General features: G+C 53.5%; 1 protein-coding gene across 1 annotated transcript in view; it reads right to left on the reverse strand.

Moving 5' to 3' along the window:
* spata1 (spermatogenesis associated 1) overlaps positions 1-20,548 on the reverse strand; it is an 88,559-nt gene that overhangs the window by 45,137 nt on the left and 22,874 nt on the right. Inside the window, exon 2 of the mRNA XM_072510346.1 lies at positions 12,767-12,873. Coding sequence (XP_072366447.1) covers positions 12,767-12,873 — 107 coding nt within the window. The remainder of the gene's footprint in view (positions 1-12,766; positions 12,874-20,548) is intronic.

A 20,548-nucleotide genomic window follows, 5' to 3' on the forward strand; every position in this document is an offset into this window, starting at 1 on the left:
TACGCTTACGGGAACTCGCTGCCCGCTGCAAGTTCGGAGCTGCCCTGGCTGAAACCCTGCAGGACCGCTTTGTTTGCAGACTTCAGGATTGGGATACGCAGCGGAAGCTGTCAATGAAGAACCCCCCTGACTGTTGACAAGGCTGTTGACATGGCGTTCGCCCGGGAAAGCGCCAACCGTGGGCTCCAGGAACTGCAGCGCCTGGCGGTCCTGAACATTGGCCGTCGCCATGACCACCGGCCGACGGCGACCAGGAGTGAGGTGACGTGGACTTCCCAGGTCGGAAGCCACCACAGGTCCCGCAACCGCCGCCTCGACTCGCCCCGGAGCGGCCGTGGAGAATCCCCCGACTCAGCGTTCCCGGATGACAGACGCCAGTACCGAGCGGGAAACCAAGGCCAGGAACGAGGCTCCAGACAATCACCTGAGGGCGACATCCCCAGCAGCGGACAAGTCGCCATTTCTCCCAAGAGGACGCACACATTTCCTGGAAGATGTGGACACTGAGGAGCCAGTCCTCCCGCTGCTCTGTGTGACTGGCCCCAGAGCGACCCCTATCTGGGTGCTGCAGCTGTTAAACGGACACCCCACCAAGATGGAACTGGAAACGCGAGCGGCAGCATCGATCGTCAGTCTTCACACGATTGCTGCCATCCAAACAGGTGTTCAGCCATTAAAGCGAAATGGGGGTCTTAGCTCCTCCCACAGAGTATAAACCCCGATCTGGAAGCAGTTTGGGGAAGGAGTGGAGTGGAGCGGAGTGATTATTGTGACTAGCGCGGACTAAAGTGAATTGTCCCCTGTCAGCCAGGCCTCTCGTGGAGTCTTTGCCTCCGTCTACAAAACACACCATGTAAGAAGCACTTAGATCTTGAAATTCCATAGCCCACAAGGCTACGGACTACTGGAAAATGGGATTAGATTAGTTAGCTGTTTGATGGCCGGTGCAGACGTGATGGACTGAGGGGCCTCGTTCCATGCTGTACGGACTCTATGACTAGAACAAAGAAAAGAACAAAGAACAAAGAAAAGTACAGCACGGGAACATGCCCTTCGGCCCTCCAAGCTCGTGCCGACCATGCTGCCCGACTAAACTACAATCTTCTATACTAAGCACACACTGCTTTACACACATGCATAGCAGGGTCACAACCCTGATAAGCAGACAAGACAAACAACAGCATCAACACCGTGGGAGGAATGGGTGTAAATTGAGAGAGGTGGATACTCAGTGTCCCCTTGGTGTCCTCGTGCATCAGTCGCTGAAAGTAAGCGCGCAGGTACGGCAGGCAGTAAAGAAGGCAAATGGTGTGTTGGCCTTCATAACGAGAGGATTGGAGTATAGGAATAGGGATGTTTTACTGCAATTGTATCGGGCATTGGTGAGGCCACAGCTGGAGTATTGTGTGTAGTTTTGGTGTCCTTATCTGAGGAAGGATGTTCTTGCTGTGGAGGGAGTGCAGCGAGGGTTTACCAGGCTGATTCCCGGGATGGTGAGACTGTCATATGAGGAGAGACTAAGTCGGTTAGGATTATATTCATTGGAGTTTAGACGAGTGAGAGGGGATCTCATAGAAACCGAATAAATTCTAACAGAATTAGACAGGGTAGATTCAGAAAGAATGTTCCCAATGGTGAGAGAGTCCAGAACTAGGGGGTCATAGTTTGAGAATAAACCTTTTAGGACTGAGGTGAGGAGACATTTCTTTACCCGGAGAGTGGTGAACCTTGATTGATTGATTGATATTTATTGTCACATGTATTGAAGTACAGTGAAAAGTATTTTTCTGCGGCCAAGGGAACATACACAGTACGTACACAGTAGACAAAAGAAGAATCGACAAAGTACATTGACAAAGGGTACATCGACAAATAGTGATTGGAGGGCAGCATAGGGCGTTGTGAATAGTGTTCTTATAGGACCAGATCAGTCCGAGGGGGAGTCGTTGAGGAGTCTAGTAGCTGTGGGAAGGAGCTGTTCCTATGTCTGGATGTGCGGGTCTTCAGACTTCTGCACCTTCTGCATGATGGAAGGGTCTGGAAGGTGATGCCTGGGTGGGAGGGGTCTGTGATAATGCTGTCTGCCTTCCTGAGGCAGCGAGAGGTGTAGACAGAATCAATGTGGGGGTGGCAAGCTTGTGTGATGCGTTGGGCTGAGTTCACCAAACTCTGCAGTTTCTTGCGATCTTGGGCCGAGCAGTTGCCAAACCAATGCAGCCGGATAGGATGCTCTCTGTGGCACATCTATAGACGTTGGGAAAGCTGATGCAGATATGCCGAATTTCTTTAGCTTCCGTAGGAAGTCGAGATGATGTTGAGCTTTCTTGACTGTTGCATCAACGTGAGTGGACCAGGACAGACTGTTGGTGATGGTGACCCCCAGGAACTTAAAGCTATCGACCATCTCCACTTCAGAGCCATTGATGCTGACTGGGATATGTGCCGTGTTACGCTTCCTGAAGTCGATGATCAGTTCCTTGGTCTTTCCAACATTTAGAGAGAGTTTGTTTTTGGTACACCATGCAACCAAGTGATTTATCTCCCGTCTGTAGTCTGAATCTGTGGAATTCCCTGCCACAGTAGTTGAGGCCCAAACTGTGTAATTTCAAGAAGGAACTCGATATAGCTCTTGGGGCTAAAAGGATCAAGGGATATGGGGGGAAGGCAGGATCAGGGGATTGAACTTGATGATCATAGAATTTATAATGCAGAAGGAGGTCATTTGACCCATCGAGTCTGTACCGGCTCTTGGAAAGAGCACCCTACCCAAGCCCACACCTCCACCCTATCCCTATAACCCAGTAACCCCATCCATCACTAAGGGCAATTTTGGACACTAAGGGCAATTTAGCATGGCCAATCCACCTAACCTGCACATCTTTGGACTGTGGGAGGAAACCGGAGCACCCGGAGGAAACCCACGCACACACAGGAAGAATGTGCAGACTCTGCACAGACAGTGACCCAAGCCGGGAATCGAACCTGGGACCCTGGAGCTGTGAAGCAATTGTGCTAACCACAATGCTACCGTGCAGCCATGATCATAATGAATGGTGGAGCAGGCTCGAAGGGCTGAATGGCCTCCCCCTGCTTCTATTGTCTGTTTCTTTGCATGTATCTATGCATGTATCTAAAAGAGTGGGTTGACAAATCTGTTTGGAATGCGAGAGGCATTAATCTATCTCGTTTCCCCAGATACAGCCTGTATTTGCCACACTGTATTTCAGACTCACAGCAATCACTTGCTTCACCTGCAGCAAGTGAAGCCTGGACTATTCACAGCTGCCACCTTGACACAATGCTGGTATGCTCATCGTCCCTCATCCAGTGTGTGAGTGTGAGTGTGAGGCAGGGTGAGTGAGTGATGGTGGGTAAGTGGGTTACACATCAACAATGTCCCTGAATGGAGCAGTAGGTGGATTTTCAACTAAGATTGTCTGTTGCAGCAAGATCTCATTTGCTTCAGCAAAACTCAAACATTATCACCAATCGGATGGCGATAGAGAGCATCCTATCCGGCTGCATCACAGCCTGGTATGGCAACTGCTCGGTCCAAGATCGCAAGAACCCAGAACGCATCACACAAACTTGCCACCCCCACATTGACTCTGGAAACACCTCCCGCTGCCTCAGGAAGGCAGACAGCATTATCAGAGACCCCTCCCACCCAGGCATTGCCTTCTTCCAGACCCTTCCATCAGGCAGAAGATACAGAAGTCTGAAGACCCGCACATCCAGACATAGGAACAACTTCTTCCCCACAGCTACAAGACTCCTCAACGACTCCCCCTCGGACTGATCTGTCCCCTGTAAGAACACTATTCACGACGCCCTATGCTGCTCTTGCTCACGTATTTGCTTTGTTTGGCCCCTTGTTCCGCACTGTAACCAATCACTGTTTGTCAATGTACCATTTGTCAATGTTCCCTGTTGATTATTCTTGTGTTTACTATGTACGTACTGTGTACGTTCCTCGGCCGCAGAAAAATACTTTTCAGTGTACTTCGGTACATGTGACAATAAATCAAATCAAATCAAATCAATATGGATGACTGACATTTTTACTGCAACTATCCAATCCAGATACTTGACAGACCGAATGTTTACTGTTATCACCCACCAAACACAGGTCTTATAATGTTCATTGTAAATGTTTGTATGAGAGAGAAGGGAAAGTGTGTGTGTGGACAAGCGTGTGTGTGCGTGCGACGAGTGTGTGTGTGCACATATGAGACGAGTGAATGTGTGTGTGTATGAGAGAGGGATGAACGTGTGTGTGTGTGTATGAGAGAGGGATGAACGTGTGTGTTTGATAGAGGAGAGAGGCGTGAATGTGTGTGCCTACAGGGGGTGAAAGCACGTGCGAGATTGAGGGACAAGTGTGTGTGAGAGAAGGATGAATGTGTGTGTGTGGTGTGAGTGTGTGTGTGGTGTGAGTGTGTGTGCGGTGTGAGTGTGTGTGTGTGTGCGTGTGTGTGAGAGGTATGAATGTGTGTGTGTGTGGTGTGAGTGAGAGGGATGAATGTGTGTGTGTGGTGTGAGTGTGTGCCTGTGTGTGTGAGAGAGAGAGGGGTGAATGTGCGTATGAGAGAGAGGGGTGAATGCGTGTGTGTGTGTGAGAGAGAGAGAGAGGGGTGACTGTGCGTGTGAGAGAGGGGTGAATGTGTGTGTGAGAGGGAGAGAGAGGGGTGAATGTGTGTGTGTGATAGCGAGAGAGGGTGAATGTGTGTGTTTATGAGAGAGGGGTGAATGTGCGTGTGAGAGAGAGGGGTAATGTGTATGCGTGTATGTGTGAGAGAGAGGTGAATGTGTGTGTGTGTGAGAGAGAGAGTGGTGAATGTGTGTGTGCGTGAGAGAGAGAGAGGGGTGAATGTGTGTGTGTGAGAGAGAGGGGTGAATGTGTGTGTGTGTGTGAGAGAGAGGGGTGAATGTGTGTGTGTGTGTGAGAGAGAGAGGGGTGAATGTGTGTGTGTGTGATAGCGAGAGAGGATGAATGTGTGTGTTTATGAGAGAGGGGTGAATGTGCGTGTGAGAGAGAGGGGTAATATGTGTGCGTGTATGTGTGAGAGAGAGAGGTGAATGTGTGTGTGTGTGAGAGAGAGAGGGGTGAATGTGTGAGAGAGAGAGAGGGGTGAATGTGTGTGTGTGTGAGAGAGAGGGGTGAATGTGTGTGTGTGTGAGAGAGAGAGAGAGAGGGGTGAATGTGTGTGTGTGTGAGAGAGAGAGTGGTGAATGTGTGTGTGCGTGAGAGAGAGGGGTGAATGTGTGTGTGTGTGAGAGAGAGGGGTGAATGTGTGTGTGTGTGAGAGAGAGGGGTGAATGTGTGTGTGTGTGAGAGAGAGAGAGAGAGAGGGGTGAATGTGTGTGTGTGTGATAGCGAGAGAGGATGAATGTGTGTGTTTATGAGAGAGGGGTGAATGTGCGTGTGAGAGAGAGGGGTAATATGTGTGCGTGTATGTGTGAGAGAGAGAGGTGAATGTGTGTGTGTGAGAGAGAGAGAGAGAGAGGGGTGAATGTGTGTGTGTGAGAGAGAGTGGGGTTAATGTGTGTGTGTGAGAGAGAGGGGTGAATGTGTGTGTGTGTGAGAGAGAGAGAGAGAGGGGTGAATGTGTGTGTGTGAGAGAGAGAGGGGTGAATGTGTGTGTGTGAGAGAGAGAGAGAGGGGTGAATGTGTGTGTTTATGAGAGAGGGGTGAATGTGCGTGTGAGAGAGAGGGGTAATGTGTGTGCGTGTATGTGTGAGAGAGAGAGGTGAATGTGTGTGTGTGTGAGAGAGGGGTGAATGTGCGTGTGAGAGAGAGGGGTAATGTGTGTGCGTGTATGTGTGAGAGAGAGCTGTGAATGTGTGTGTGTGTGAGAGAGAGAGAGAGGTGAATGTGTGTGTGAGAGGGAGAGAGAGGGGTGAATGTGTGTGTGTGTGATAGCGAGAGAGGGTGAATGTGTGTGTTTATGAGAGAGGGGTTGTGGTAGTATGTATTGGGGGTCATGTGGGACTGGAAGCCCTAATGTCATTGGCTGACAGATCCCGGGTCCTGGTTGGCCGTTGACCTCAAGCTCCGCCCTGAAGGCGGAGTATAAGAAGCCGGAGTCTTCCCCCGCAGGCCAGTTTACTATCGAGCTGCGGGGGAACAGACACGCTTAATAAAGCCTCATCGACTTCACTCTATTCGTCTCACGGAGTCTTTGTGCGCTACAATTTATTAAGCGTGCCTAAAAAGGACTATGGAGCTCAGGATCATTCCGGAATGCCTGAGGATCAGCCCCCACGCAGTGAACGCGGCAGCAGCCTTCAAGCACTGGCAGACTTGCTTCGAGGCCTACCTCAGAACGACCACCGGCCGAGTCTCAGAAGACCAAAAACTGCAGGTCCTGCACTCGAGGGTGAGCACGGAGATTTTCTCCCTCATCGAAGACTCGGACGATTTCCAGGCGGCGTTCGCAGCACTGAAAAGTCTCTACGTTCGCCCAGTTAACCAAATCTACGCTCGCTACCAGCTCGCGACGAGACGGCAAGGTCCCGGAGAATCGATGGACGAATTCTACGCCGCGCAGCTGATTTTGGGACGAGCCTGCAGCTGCCCGTCGGTGAACGCAAACGAACACACGGACATGTTAATGCGCGACGCTTTTGTGGCAGGTATGCAATCCTCCCAAATCCGCCAAAGACTTCTAGAAAAAGAGTCGCTAGGACTCTCAGAGGCACGGGCCCTAGCAGCCTCCCTAGACGTGGCCGCGCGTAATACCCGCGCCTACGGCCCCGACCGTGCGGCAGCCCATTGGGCTCCGTATGTACCTGTCGCGGCAAACCCCCTACCACCCCCCCCCCCGGACACCCCACAGGCTTGCGCGGTCCAAACGCCGAGTCGCACCGGGGGCGCCCGCTGTTATTTCTGCGGCCAGGCAAAACACCCCCGACAGCGCTGCCCGGCCCGCGCAGCTATCTGCAAAAGCTGCGGGAAAAAGGGCTGTTATGCGGTTGTGTGCCGGTCCCGCGAGGTCGCCGCTGTCCCGGGAGCACAGGGAGCCCTGCAAGCAGTTTACGCGCCCCAACCCCCCCAGCACGCCATGTACGACCCGCAGGCGCAGCCGCTCTGGGTCCCGACCACCACGGTCCCGGGAGAACTGGGAGCCCTGCACGCCGCCTACGCTCCCCAACCCCCCTCCCCGCAGCCCATGTATGACCCGCCGCCGGCGCTACCGCTTTGGGTCCCGGCCAACACTCTCCACGGAGAGGAGGGAGTTTTCCGTGTCCCTAACGCCACCCTAACCCCCACCCCGCGCCCCACGCCTGACCCGCCGGCGCCACCTACTTGGGCCCCGACCACCGCTGTCCCCGGTGAGGAAGCTCCGCGCGGTCCTAGCGCTCGCGGCCCCACGCCTGACCCACCGGCGCCGCCGACTTGGGCCCCGACCATCGCTGTCCCCGGTGAGGGAGCTCCGCGCGGTCCTAGCGCTCGCGGTCCTAGCGCTCCCCAGCCCCCCCCAGCACACCATGTGCGACCCGCAGACGCCGCCATTTTGGGTCCCGGCCACCACGAGGGGAGGAGGGGCGCCGTTGTGCGACCCGCAGACGCCGCCATTTTGGGTCCCGGCCACCACGAGGGGAGGAGGGGCGCCGCCATCTTGGACCGCCCCAGACCTGTACGACGCATGGGGGCGGCCATTTTGTCTACCCCCGCCGCCATCTTGTGACACCCCAGCCACGTGCGATGTATGGGGGCGGCCATTTTGTTCATCCCGACGCCATCTTGGACGGCAACAACAGACCCCACTCCACTACTACAACCACGGCTCGCTTCGATCACGCTCGATCAAGCTCGGCCCCGGACACTCCAGACGACGACGACAACGGTCCTAATTAACGGCCACGAGACGCCATGCCTAGTCGACTCCGGGAGCACGGAGAGCTTTATCCACCCCGACACGGAAGACGCTGTTCCTTGACCACCTATCCCAGCGCACAAAAGATTTGCCGAGCTGCAGGATCCCACTCCGTACAGATCCAGGGATTCTGCATAGTTACCCTAACGGTGCAGGGGAGGGAGTTCAAAAACTACAAACTAAACGTCCTTCCCCAACTCTGTGCCCCCACCTTGCTGGGATTAGACTTCCAATGCAATCTACAGAGCCTTACATTCAAATTCGGCGGCCCCATACCCCCACTCACTATCTGTGGCCTCGCAACCCTCAAGGTGCAACCCCCGTCCTTGTTTGCGAACCTCACCCCGGATTGCAAACCCGTCGCCACTAGGAGCAGACGGTACAGCGCCCAGGACCGGACCTTCATTCGGTCCGAAGTCCAGCGGCTACTAAAGGAGGGCATAATCCAGGCCAGCAATAGTCCCTGGAGAGCGCAGGTGGTAGTAGTGAAGACAGGGGAGAAACAAAGGATGGTCATTGACTATAGCCAGACCATCAACAGGTACACACAACTAGACGCGTACCCTCTCCCCCGTATATCCGACATGGTCAATCGGATTGCCCAATATAAAGTCTTCTCCACCGTGGACCTCAAGTCCGCCTACCATCAGCTCCCCATCCGCCCAAGTGACCGCAAGTACACAGCCTTCGAGGCAGACGGGCGATTATACCATTTCCTACGGGTCCCTTTTGGCGTCACAAACGGGGTCTCGGTCTTCCAACGGGAGATGGACCGAATGGTTGATCAACATGGGTTGCGGGCCACGTTCCGGTATCTCGACAATGTAACCATCTGCGGCCACGATCAGCAGGACCACGACGCCAACCTCCAAAAATTCCTCCAGACCGCCAAAGCCTTGAACCTCACGTACAACGAGGACAAGTGCGTTTTTAGCACCGACCGGCTAGCCATTCTGGGCTACGTAGTGCGCAATGGGATAATAGGCCCCGACCCCGAACGTATGCGCGCACTCATGGAATTTCCCCTCCCGCACTGCCCAAAAGCCCTGAAACGCTGCTTGGGGTTCTTTTCGTACTACGCCCAGTGGGTCCCCCAGTACGCAGACAAGGCCCGCCCCCTAATACAGACCACGACCTTCCCTCTGTCGACAGAGGCTTGCCAGGCCTTCAGCCGCATCAAAGCGGACATCGCAAAGGCCACAATGCGCGCCATCGACGAGTCCCTCCCCTTCCAGGTCGAGAGCGACGCCTCCGACGTAGCTCTAGCGGCCACCCTTAACCAAGCGGGCAGACCCGTGGCCTTTTTCTCCCGGACCCTCCACGCCTCAGAAATCCGCCACTCATCAGTGGAAAAGGAAGCCCAAGCCATAGTGGAAGCTGTGCGACATTGGAGGCATTACCTGGCCGGCAGGAGATTCACTCTCCTCACGGACCAACGGTCGGTAGCCTTCATGTTCGATAGTGCACACCGGGGCAAAATCAAAAACGACAAAATCTTAAGGTGGAGGATCGAGCTCTCCACCTTCAACTATGAGATTTTGTATCGTCCCGGAAAGCTGAACGAGCCGTCCGATGCCCTATCCCGCGGCACATGTGCCAACGCACAAATTAACTGCCTCCAAACCCTCCACGAGGACCTCTGCCACCCGGGGGTCACTCGGTTTTACCACTTCATCAAGTCCCGCAATCTCCCATACTCTTTAGAGGAGGTCCGTACAGTCACAAGGGACTGCCACATCTGCGCGGAATGCAAGCCGCATTTTTTCAGGCCAGATGGAGCGCACCTGATTAAGGCTTCCCGCCCCTTTGAACGCCTCAGTCTCGATTTCAAAGGGCCCCTCCCCTCCACCGACCGCAACGCATATTTTCTTAATGTAGTGGACGAATACTCCCGCTTCCCTTTTGCCATTCCCTGTTCTGACATGACCGCGGCCACAGTCATTAAAGCCCTGAACAGCATCTTCACACTGTTCGGTTACCCCGCATACGTCCACAGCGACAGGGGGTCCTCTTTCATGAGTGACGAGCTGCGCCAGTTCCTGCTCAGCAAGGGCATAGCCTCAAGCAGGACGACCAGCTACAACCCCCGGGGGAACGGGCAAGTAGAAAGGGAGAACGGCACGGTCTGGAAGGCCGTCCTACTGGCCCTACGGTCCAGGGACCTCCCAGTTTCACGGTGGCAGGAGGTCCTCCCGGACGCTCTCCATTCCATCCGGTCGTTATTATGTACGAGCACTAATCAAACGCCTCATGAGCGTCTCCTTGTCTTCCCTTGGAGGTCCTCCTCTGGAACGTCGCTGCCGACCTGGCTGGCGGCCCCAGGACCCATCCTGCTCCGAAAGCATGTGCGGGCACATAAGGCGGACCCGTTGGTCGAAAGGGTTCACCTCCTCCACGCGAACCCCCAGTACGCCTACGTGGAGTACCCCGACGGCCGACAGGACACAGTCTCCCTGCGGGATCTGGCGCCCGCCAGCAACACGCACACCCCCCCCGACACCATCAACCCAACCCCCCACTTCCTGCCACCGCCGCACCCCGCGACCGCCCCCTTCCCAGGAGGATCGGTTCCCCTCCCCTCAGCACCAACCAAGAATCAAGCCCGAGCTGAAACCGTACGGCTCCTGGAGGCGACAACACTGGTACAAGCACCACCACCACCACCGGGGCCGAGGCGATCGACACGGACGACCAGACCGCCCGACCGACTCGTGGCGTCGATGTAAAACAAATATGGACTGTTCACAAGAACATTTTGCTTTTCTTCCTATACCCTCTGTAAATAGTTGCAACAGGACGAAATTGTCCAATACTGTATTGCCATGTGAATGTTTTGTCCTCCCAGGACCAGCCCTGTAAACCCTTACCACCATACGAAGCATCACCCCGCCGGGTTCATTTTTGACAAGGGGTGAATGTGGTAGTATGTATTGGGGGTCATGTGGGACTGGAAGCCCTCATGTCATTGGCTGACAGATCCCGGGTCCTGGTTGGCAGTTGACCTCAAGCTCCGCCCTGAAGGCGGAGTATAAGAAGCCGGAGTCTTCCCCCGCAGGCCAGTTTACTATCGAGCTGCGGGGGAACAGACACGCTTAATAAAGCCTCATCGACTTCACTCTATTCGTCTCACGGAGTCTTTGTGCGCTACAGGGGTGAATGTCTGTGTGTGAGAGGGAGAGAGAGGGGTGAATATGTGTGTGTGTGTGTGATAGCGAGAGAGGGTGAATGTGTGTGTTTATGAGAGAGGGGTGAATGTGCGTGTGAGAGAGAGGGGTAATGTGTGTGTGTGAGAGAGAGGGGTGAATGTGTGTGTGTGATAGCGAGAGAGGGGTGAATGTGTGTGTGTGTGTGTGATAGCGAGAGAGGGTGAATGTGTGTGTTTATGAGAGAGGGGTGAATGTGCGTGTGAGAGAGAGGGGTAATGTGTGTGTGTGAGAGAGAGGGGTGAATGTGTGTGTGTGATAGCGAGAGAAGGGTGAATGTGTGTGTGTGTGAGAGAGAGAGGGGTGAATGTGTGTGTGTGAGAGAGAGGGGTGAATGTGCGTGTGAGAGAGAGAGGGGTAATGTGTGTGTGTGTATGTGAGAGAGAGGGGAGAATGTGTGTGTGTGTGAGAGAGAGGGGAGAATGTGTGTGTGTGTGAGAGAGAGGGGTGAATGTGTGTGTTTATGAGAGAGGGGTGAATGTGCGTGAGAGAGAGAGGGGTAATGTGTGTGCGTGTATGTGAGAGAGAGAGGGTGAGAGAAAGGGGAGAGGTGTGTCTGCCTCACTCCCAGTCTCAGGGTCGTCATTCACCCTCACACCCTCACACACTCACACCCACACAGTAACAGGCATCGCCAGGTTTCCTTTTGAAGGTCGTGTTTAAGGTTGTGCGAAACCTTGGCCGGGATTCTCCGGTATCCGGCGGGGCGGACTGTACCGGCGCCAAATAGTGGCGTGAACCACTCCAGCGTCGGGCCACCACCCACCGGCGCGAGTTGCCGCATGCGCAGGGGGTTCCCAGAACCGCTGCCATGTTTCCTGCGTATGCGCAGGGGGTTCCCAGAACCGCTGCCATGATTCCTGCGCATGCGCAGGGGGTTCCCAGAACCGCTGCCATGATTCCTGCGTATGCGCAGGGGGTTCCCAGAGCCGCTGCCATGTTTCCTGCGTATGCGCAGGGGGTTCCCAGAACCGCTGCCATGTTTCCTGCGTATGCGCAGGGGGTTCCCAGAACCGCTGCCATGTTTCCTGCGTATGCGCAGGGGGTTCCCAGAACCGCTGCCATGTTTCCTGCGTATGCGCAGGGGGTTCCCAGAACCGCTGCCATGTTTCCTGCGCATGCGCAGGGGGTTTCTTCTCCGCGCCGGCCATGGAGGAGCTTTACAAAGGCCGGCGCGGAGTGAAAGAGTGCCCCCACGGCACAGGCCCGCCCGCAGATCGGTGGGCCCCGATCACGGGCCAGGCCACCGTGGGGGGCCCCCCTCACCCCCCCCCAGGGCCGGATCCCCCCGCGCCCCCCGAGGACTCCGCAGGCCGCACAGATCTTGTGTAATTCACGCCGGTGAGATTGGCCGAAAACGGGTGGCCGCTCGGCCCATCGGAGATCGGAGAATCGCTGGGGGGGGGCCACTGCCAACGGCCCCCGACCGGCGCGAACCCTGCCCCCGCCAAAAAACCACCGCCGGTGAATTCGGCAGCCAGCGCCGGGGCGGGATTCCCGTCGCCCCCCCGTGATTCTCCGACCCGCCGTGGGGTCGGAGAATCCCGCCCCTGATCTTCCTGAAATTTGCTTGTCTGTCCCGAGTGTGAGGAAAATTGAAAAGTGACCCCGCCCCCACCCGAAGAAGTTGGACAAGCCTGAGTTAGACTGTGAACAAACATTGAGAAAAATGGTAAGTCTTACCTGACAAATCCAGCTGAGATGAACTTGCTAATGGCATGGTTAGAAACCGTATTTAATTTGCTGTTCCACAAGTCAGCTGGGACATAGAAGACATGCAGCTCTAAGACCTGAAACAGTTTATAACGTGAGAACTGTGAATACAAACGCCCAACAATGTAATTATATCTTAACGCAATCAATAGCCTGAGTAACAGGTATAACAAAGGAACATAGTGGAGGTGGACAAGGCAATCACAGTTACAAAAATAAACAGCTATGATGGTTTTTAAATCACTGCTGGATTACACTGCTGGATCAGCAGGTCTATTTAACTACAATGCTATTAATGGACTGGGGTAAAAGTATTGACATTAATAACATGCTGTAAGACTTTACTGCTGTGCAAACCTCTCCAACAGAATCTCGAGTTGAATTTCCGAAGCATTTTCTTCAAATGTGTACGTGTACAAAATTTCAAAATACTCACAATCACACGACACCGATGTCTAATCAGCCACGCAAATCCCAAAATTAAAGACTCAATGAGTGTTGCACAGGTTCTGCAACATGTCTAGATGTAATGGTGGACAGTTCACATGGGCGCAGCCCTGGCCCGACACTAATTTACATAGTTTACATAGTCGCTAGACCAGTCTTTTCCAAACCATTTTGGCCCGGGACCCATTTTTACCAGCCGGCCATCCTTCGCAACCCACGACGGCCGACCCTCGCGAACCACGCCACCCAAACCTTGTGGCCCACCCTTTTCACGTACCTTTATGTGACAGGTGAGCCTTCTTGGTCCTCATGATCTCACTGGCTTTGTTAATCAATATTACACCTCTGATAATGACTTCAGCTAACACACGGGAACTTTGAACCCTGATTCGCAGTGGAACAATTAGTAACCCGCACCTCAAGTAATCATCTTTCTGCTGCTCTGTTCCTATTTTCGGCTCCTTCTTCATGGATTGTTCACCAGAGGCCCTGGCACTCACGCCAGCTCTGTTGGCAGCGGCAAAATGGGGGAATCCCTCTCGCGCCCACAACACGTGATGTCAGTGTACGTGACCTGCTCTCTCTCGCCACTCCAGGCAGGAAGACTCCAGCGATTGTAGAAAACCTGCTCCTTGGTCAGCACGCAAACGTTAGGGGGAGGTGTTCTACCCCGCCGGACCCCAGGCCTGGGCACTGCTGAGGGGGTGACACGGTGACACCGTAGTTAGCACTTCTGCCTCACAGCTCAATTCCGGCCTCGGGTGACTGTCTGTGCGGAGTCTGCACGTTCTCCCCGTGTCTGCGTGCGTTTCCTCCGGGTGCCCCGGTTTCCTCCCACAGTCCAAAGATGTGCAGGTAGGTGGATTGGACATGCTAAATTGCCCCTTAATGTCCAAAAGGTTAGGTGGTGTTTCTGGGTTACAGGGATAGGGTGGAGGCGTGGGCTTAAGTAAGGTGCTGTCTCCAATGGCCGGTGCAGACTCGATGGGCCGAATGGCCCCTTTGTGCACTGTAGATTCTATGGTGCACAGGACAGCTGCCGTTCTGAAAGCTGGTCGCGGCCGACATTTTTAAAAGCCAGTCCTGCGGTTGGGTATTTCTTCCCTCGATCGGGAACGCTACGACGCATGGCCCCCCAACCCTCCCAACACTCGCCCACAACCACAGATTGGTAATGACCCTGGGTTTGAAAATGACTGCTCCGGATGATGCTATAACCCGGTGCACTTGAATTAAACCTGATGGTGCATCTTTTGCGTGTGTTACTACACCCACCAATCCAACCTTCTCAAAGACAGTCCAAGAAAACATTTGGGTGGATGTGGCCGTGGCTGAATAATTAAATTGCTTTATTTGATAGTCAGCAAGGGAGACAGGGGTCATGAGGACTCTCTTCCTCAGAGAGCAGTAGAGGCAGAGTCATCGAATATTTTTAAGGCAGGGATAGATAGGTTTGTGACCAACACGGGAGTTAAAGGGTACAGGGGGGGAGGTGGTGTGGAAGGAAAGAGGCATTGAGGTCACAGAACTGGCTCGGTCACAGAAGGCAGAGGGTAGCAGTAGAAGGGTGTTTTTCTGAATGGAAGGTTGTGACTCGTGGTGTTCCACAGGGTTCTGTGCTGAGGCCTCTGTTGTTTGTAGAATACTTAAACGATTTGGAGGAAAATGTAGCTGGTCTGATTAGTAAGTTCATGGATGACACTAAGGTTGGTGGAGTGGCAGAGAGTGTTGAGGATTGTCAGAGGATACAGCAGGACATAGATAGGTTGGAGACCTGGGCAGAGAAATGGCAAATGGAGTTTAATCCAGACAAATGTGAGGTAATGCATTTTGGTAGGTCTAACATAGAGGGGAAATATACCGTAAATGGCAAAACTCAGGAATATAGAAAGTCAGAGAGATCTGGGTGTGCAGGTCCACAGATCTTTGAAAGCGGCAACACAAGTGGACAAGGTAGTCAAGAAAGCATACGGAATGCTTGCTTTCATTGGATGGGGCATCGAGTATAAAAATTGGCAAGTCATGCTGCAGTTGTATAGAACCTTGTTAAGGCCGCACTTGGAATATTGCGCACAATTCTGGTCGCCACACTACCAGAAGGATGTGGAGGCTTTGGAGAGGGTGCAGAGGAGGTTTACCAAGATGTTGCCTGGTCTGGAGGGTGTTAGCTATGCAGAGAGACTGAATAGACTTGAAATGTTTTCATTAGAATGACGGAGGTTGAGGAGTGACCTGATAGAGGTCTACAAGATTATGAGGGGCATGGATAGAGTGGATGGGCAGGCACTCTTTCCCAGGGTGGAGGGGTCAGTCACCAGGGGGCATAGGTTTAAGGTCTGTGGGGCAAAGTTTAGAGGAAATGTGCAAAGCATTTTTTTTCTGCAGAGGGTGGTAGGTGCCTGGAGCGCGTTGCCAGGGGAGGTTGTGGAAGCAGATACATTAACGGCGTTCAAAAGACATCTCGACAAACATATGGATAGGATGAGTATAGAAGGATACGGCACTGGGAAATGCAGAGGGTTTTGGCCAAGGTTGGAATCATGACCAGTACAGGCTTGGAGGGCTGAAGGGCCTGTTCCTCGTCTGTATTGTTCTTTGTCACGATCAGATCAGCCAAGATCTTGCTGAATGGTGGATCTGGCTCAAGGGGCCGAATGGGCGACTCCTGCTCTTAATTCATATGTTTGCACAAGATATAATCACACTCATTTAATCAATTCAGTCAGCACAACGCGACAATTGGACATGTAACTTTTAAATAGTTATTGATATTGGGCGCGATTTAACACGCAAAAAACAGAGTCCCCTTTTGGGCCCATGTAGCAGCGTCTCTCTGGGTGCCCACAGCGCTGAGAATGGCCCAGCTATCAAACAATTGTTTTTTTCTGGCCTCGGTTGAGAATGCCCCGTTGAGGCCGCACTCACCTCATGAACTCGTCAACGAAGGAAAAGATCGGGGTGCCATTTTTAAATGTGGCCCCAATCTCCACCCCTTCGACACCACACCGAGGCCTCCGGACTCCCCCCCACCCCCTCCCCACACCCCCCACACCCCCACACCCTCTTCCGCACTGCACCAACTTACCTCTTAGGAAGACTTTGAGTCCGCCCCCACCCTCACCCCAGGCCCGATTCCTGGCACGGGCAACATGGCACCTGGGCAACTTTGATGTTGCCTGACTGGCATCCTGTCAGTGCCCCTACCATCTTAGCAGTGCCAACTGAGCATGCTGGCCATGCCAGAGGTGGCACTGCCAGGGTGCTAGGGTGGCATTGCCAGTGTGCCCATGTGGCAGTGCCAAGTTGCCAGCCTGGCAATGCCAAGGTGCCCAGGTGGCAGTAGGGTGGCATGCCACGATACCACCCTACCCAGAGCCCGACCTCCTGGGGGTCTCCAATGGCCTGGTAAACCCTCTCCCCCAGATGCTGTTACATCTGGTGCATATTTGTGTGGGCCAGTGTTAAACGGCGCACGGTGAGGCCCCCAGGTACAGGCGCTAGTTCCCAGGCCTGGGGAGAATCAGGCGGCGACATATTTAAATAAGCCGAATGCTCACTTAATAAATATGTTAATCTAGATCTGCCCAGTGACAGCGAGATCCAGATCGCACCGTCGCACGAGATCGCGTTAGATCTCGTAAGGCGTTCCAAGCGTCGCAAATCCCATGAGAGATTTAACGGCCCGGGTGCGTCACCGAGGCCATTCGATTGTGTCCATTGTTACTCTGATATTTTTCACCATGTTACACAGATTTGGATTTGGAATTAGATTTTACATTCAAAGACTTTATTAAAGTCTAAGAAAAAGGCAAAAGCTGTTTAAGATGCGCATAAACTAGAGTTTAAACTTGCTTCCCAAAAGTGGGCGAGATTCTCCACTCCCACGCTCAAGTGGCCGCGCCGTCGTGAACGCCGTCGAGGTTCACAACGGCGCAAAACGGCCCAGATCCCGACCAATTGAGGCCCTGATAATGGGCTAGGATCGGGGCCGCGTCATCTACACACGCCAGGCCTCGTCGCCCGCGTAAAGGCGGCGCCGCATAGATGACGTGGCCGGCGCCGCATAACTGGCATCACCCACGCATGCGTGGTTGCCGTCCTCTCTAAGTCCGCCCCGCAAGACGATGGCGACGGATCTTGCGGGGCCGCGGAAGGAAGGAGGTCCTCCTTCAGAGAGGACGGCCCGACGATCGGTGGGCACCCTCGCCCCCCCCGCAGGCCGCCCCCCCCCCCCCCCCCCCCAGCGTTCGCGCGCTGTTCCCGACGGCAGCGACCAGGTGTGGACGGCGCCGGGGTGAACCCGCCATTTTGGCCTGGTCGCTCGGCCCATCCGGGCCTGAGAATAGCGGGGGTGCCGGAGAATCGCCATTTTGGGTGTCTCCGGCGATTCTCCGGCCTGCAGCCCGCGGAACCCGACGGGGCCATTCCCGCCGCTTGGGAGAATCGCGGGAGGGCGTCGGACCGGCGTCCCGGGAAATTTTGGCGGCCCAGGCGATTCTCCCAACCGGCGCGGGAGTGGAGAATCTCGCCCACTGTTTCCCTGCATGAATGCAGATCCAATTCAAGAAGCTTGACACCATCCATGACAAATCAGCCCACTTGATTGGCACCCCACCTTAAACGTTCACTCCCTCCATCACTGGCGCAAAATAGCACCTCATGGACCATCTACAAGATGCACTGCAGCAACTCACCAGGGCTTCTTTGACAGCACCTTCCAAACCCACCTAGACGGACAAGGGCAGCAGCACATACATGGAAACACCACCACCTGGGAGATACCTCCCAAGCCACTCACCACCCTGAATGGATCGCCGCTCCTTCACTGTCGCTGGAATCCTGGAACTCCCTCCCTAACAGCCCTGTTTTCCAATCTTTCAAAGAAAAATAGTTGAAATTGCGAACACTGATTCCAACATGTTGCTAAAAATGCCAGAGTCATAAATACCTCTTAAACGGTCGAGCACCGTCACCTGAACCTGAACAGCGTGGCTTCAAGGTTCGGCCGGCCCTGCAGCACAGGGCCAAGAGAGATCGGCATTATTGGCGGCGCACCATTTGAGAGGATGAAGTGTGCCCTCGTCTGGCTCTTGGTAAAAGACGCCCTGGTGCTATTCCAAGACAGCAGCGGAATTTTCCAAGTGTCCCGGTCAATATTTATCCCTCAACCAACATTTGAAATAAATGGCATGGTCATTTGCTTTGCTGATGTTTGGGGGAGATCGCTTTGTGAAAATGGCTACAGCATTTCCACGTTGTAACAGTTGTAACAATTATCTTGATCGGTTTCAAAGCGCTTTGTGACATTGAGACTGTTAAAGGTGCTGTGTAAGGACATGTTCTTTCTCTCTGTGGACGAAATGGTAGACTGACAGAACGGTTTTCAGCAATTTCAACATTGGAAAGCTATCAACAAAGCATATGCATACAGCACCTTTAAAGTAATGAAACACCCAAAGTGCTTCACAGAATTGATTACAGAACGAACTATGACAACAGCCCACATTAGGATCATAGATCATAGAATCAATCTACAGTGCAGAATCTACAGTGCAGAGAGTATGCAGTGCAGAAGGAGGCCATTCGGCCCATCGAGTCTGCACCCTACTTAACTACTTGAGCCCACACCTCCACTCTGTCGCCGTATCCCCTCCTAACCCTTTTGGACACTAAGGGGCAATTTTGCTTGGCCAATCCACCTAACCCGCACATCTTTGGACGGTGGGAGGAAACCGGAGCACCCGGAGGAAACCCACGCAGACACGGGGAGAACGTGCAGACTCCGCACAGACAGTGACCCAAGCCGGGAATCGAACCTGGAACCCTGGAGCTGTGAAGCAACAGTGCTAACCACTGTGCCACCGTGCCGCCCATAAGTTATCACGTCAGGTGGCCAACAGTTTAGTCGAACAGGAAGGTTTTAAAGGAAAGTCTTATCGGAAGAAAGCGAGGTAGAGAGGATTAGGGAGGGAATTCCAGAGCTTGGGGCCCCAGGCAACTAAACACAAGGCCGCGAATGATGGAGCGATTGTAATCTGCGATGTTCAAGAGACCAGAACCGAAGAACGCAGAGATCTCATAAAGCTGTGAGGCCGGAGGCAATTGCAGAGATAAAGAGGGGCGAGGCCATGGACGGGTTTGAAAACCAGGATGATAATTCGGGGCGGCTGCTACGGGAATTGAACCTGCGCTGCTGGCCTTGGTCTGCTTTACAAGCCTACAAAGAACACAGGAACAGGCCCTTTGGCCCTCCAAGCCTGTGCCGATCATGATGCCCAAACTAAAAAAAAACCTTTTGCCGTTACTCGGTCCGTATCCCTCTATTTCCTCCCCATTCATGTACCCACCCAGATGCCTCTTAAATGTTGCTAATGTGCTTCCAGGCTAAACACACAGGTCTAGGTCCGCAAAGCCTGTTTTCAATGGAATAACCCTGCCATCGCCTGCTGAGCAGCCCAAGTCTCTGTGACAAACCTTCATCTTCAAAGGAATTCTGCAAACCCCTGATTGCCCTCCTGAGCTGGAGCTCCTATGTGAAAGATCCCTCACTGCAACTCTGACCTTCTAGACTCTGGCATCCATGTGAAGTGATCTCATCTGTGTGATGCTTTTTCTTTCAAGTTATTCATAGTTGTAAAAGCCCCTCTGTCCTATCTTCTTATTGTGTGCGTGAATGAAGTTGTGACCATTCCCCGGGTTTGAATGTGTGAATAAACTACACTTCTGATTTAACCCTGATCACTTTAAAAATTGACCTCACCATGTTGGCGAAACACGCCACAGCCATTTCATAAAAGTAGAACATCTCGTGCTTACGGACTGAAGATATAATAATAATCTTTATTGTCACAAGTAGGCTTACATTACCACTGCAATGAAGTTACGGTGAAAACCTCCGAGCCGCCACATTCCGGCACCTGTTCGGGTACGCAGAGGGAGAATTCAGAATGTCCAAACTACTGAACAGCACGTCTTTCGGGACTTGGGGGAGGAAACCGGAGCACCCGGAGGAAACCCACGCAGACACGGGGAGAACGTGCAGACTCCACACAGACAGTGACCCAAGCCGGGAATTGAACCTGGGATCCTGGAGCTGTGAAGCAACGGTGCTAACCACTATGCTACCGTTTCGCCTGGCGAGAAGCTAAAGGTTGCGCCTCTTTCCCCTAACCTTAACGGTGAAAAGGAAGGCCATTGGATGGATGTTTCTCTCTGAGGATCCAAACCGATCGCAAATGACCAATTCTAAAAATTATGCAGCACAAAATATCCTCTCCAACAACAGTCGATGTTTGGGTGGGTAAA

Source organism: Scyliorhinus torazame, chromosome 7 (genome assembly GCF_047496885.1).
Source record: "Scyliorhinus torazame isolate Kashiwa2021f chromosome 7, sScyTor2.1, whole genome shotgun sequence".
NCBI classification, from domain to species: Eukaryota; Metazoa; Chordata; class Chondrichthyes; order Carcharhiniformes; family Scyliorhinidae; genus Scyliorhinus; species Scyliorhinus torazame.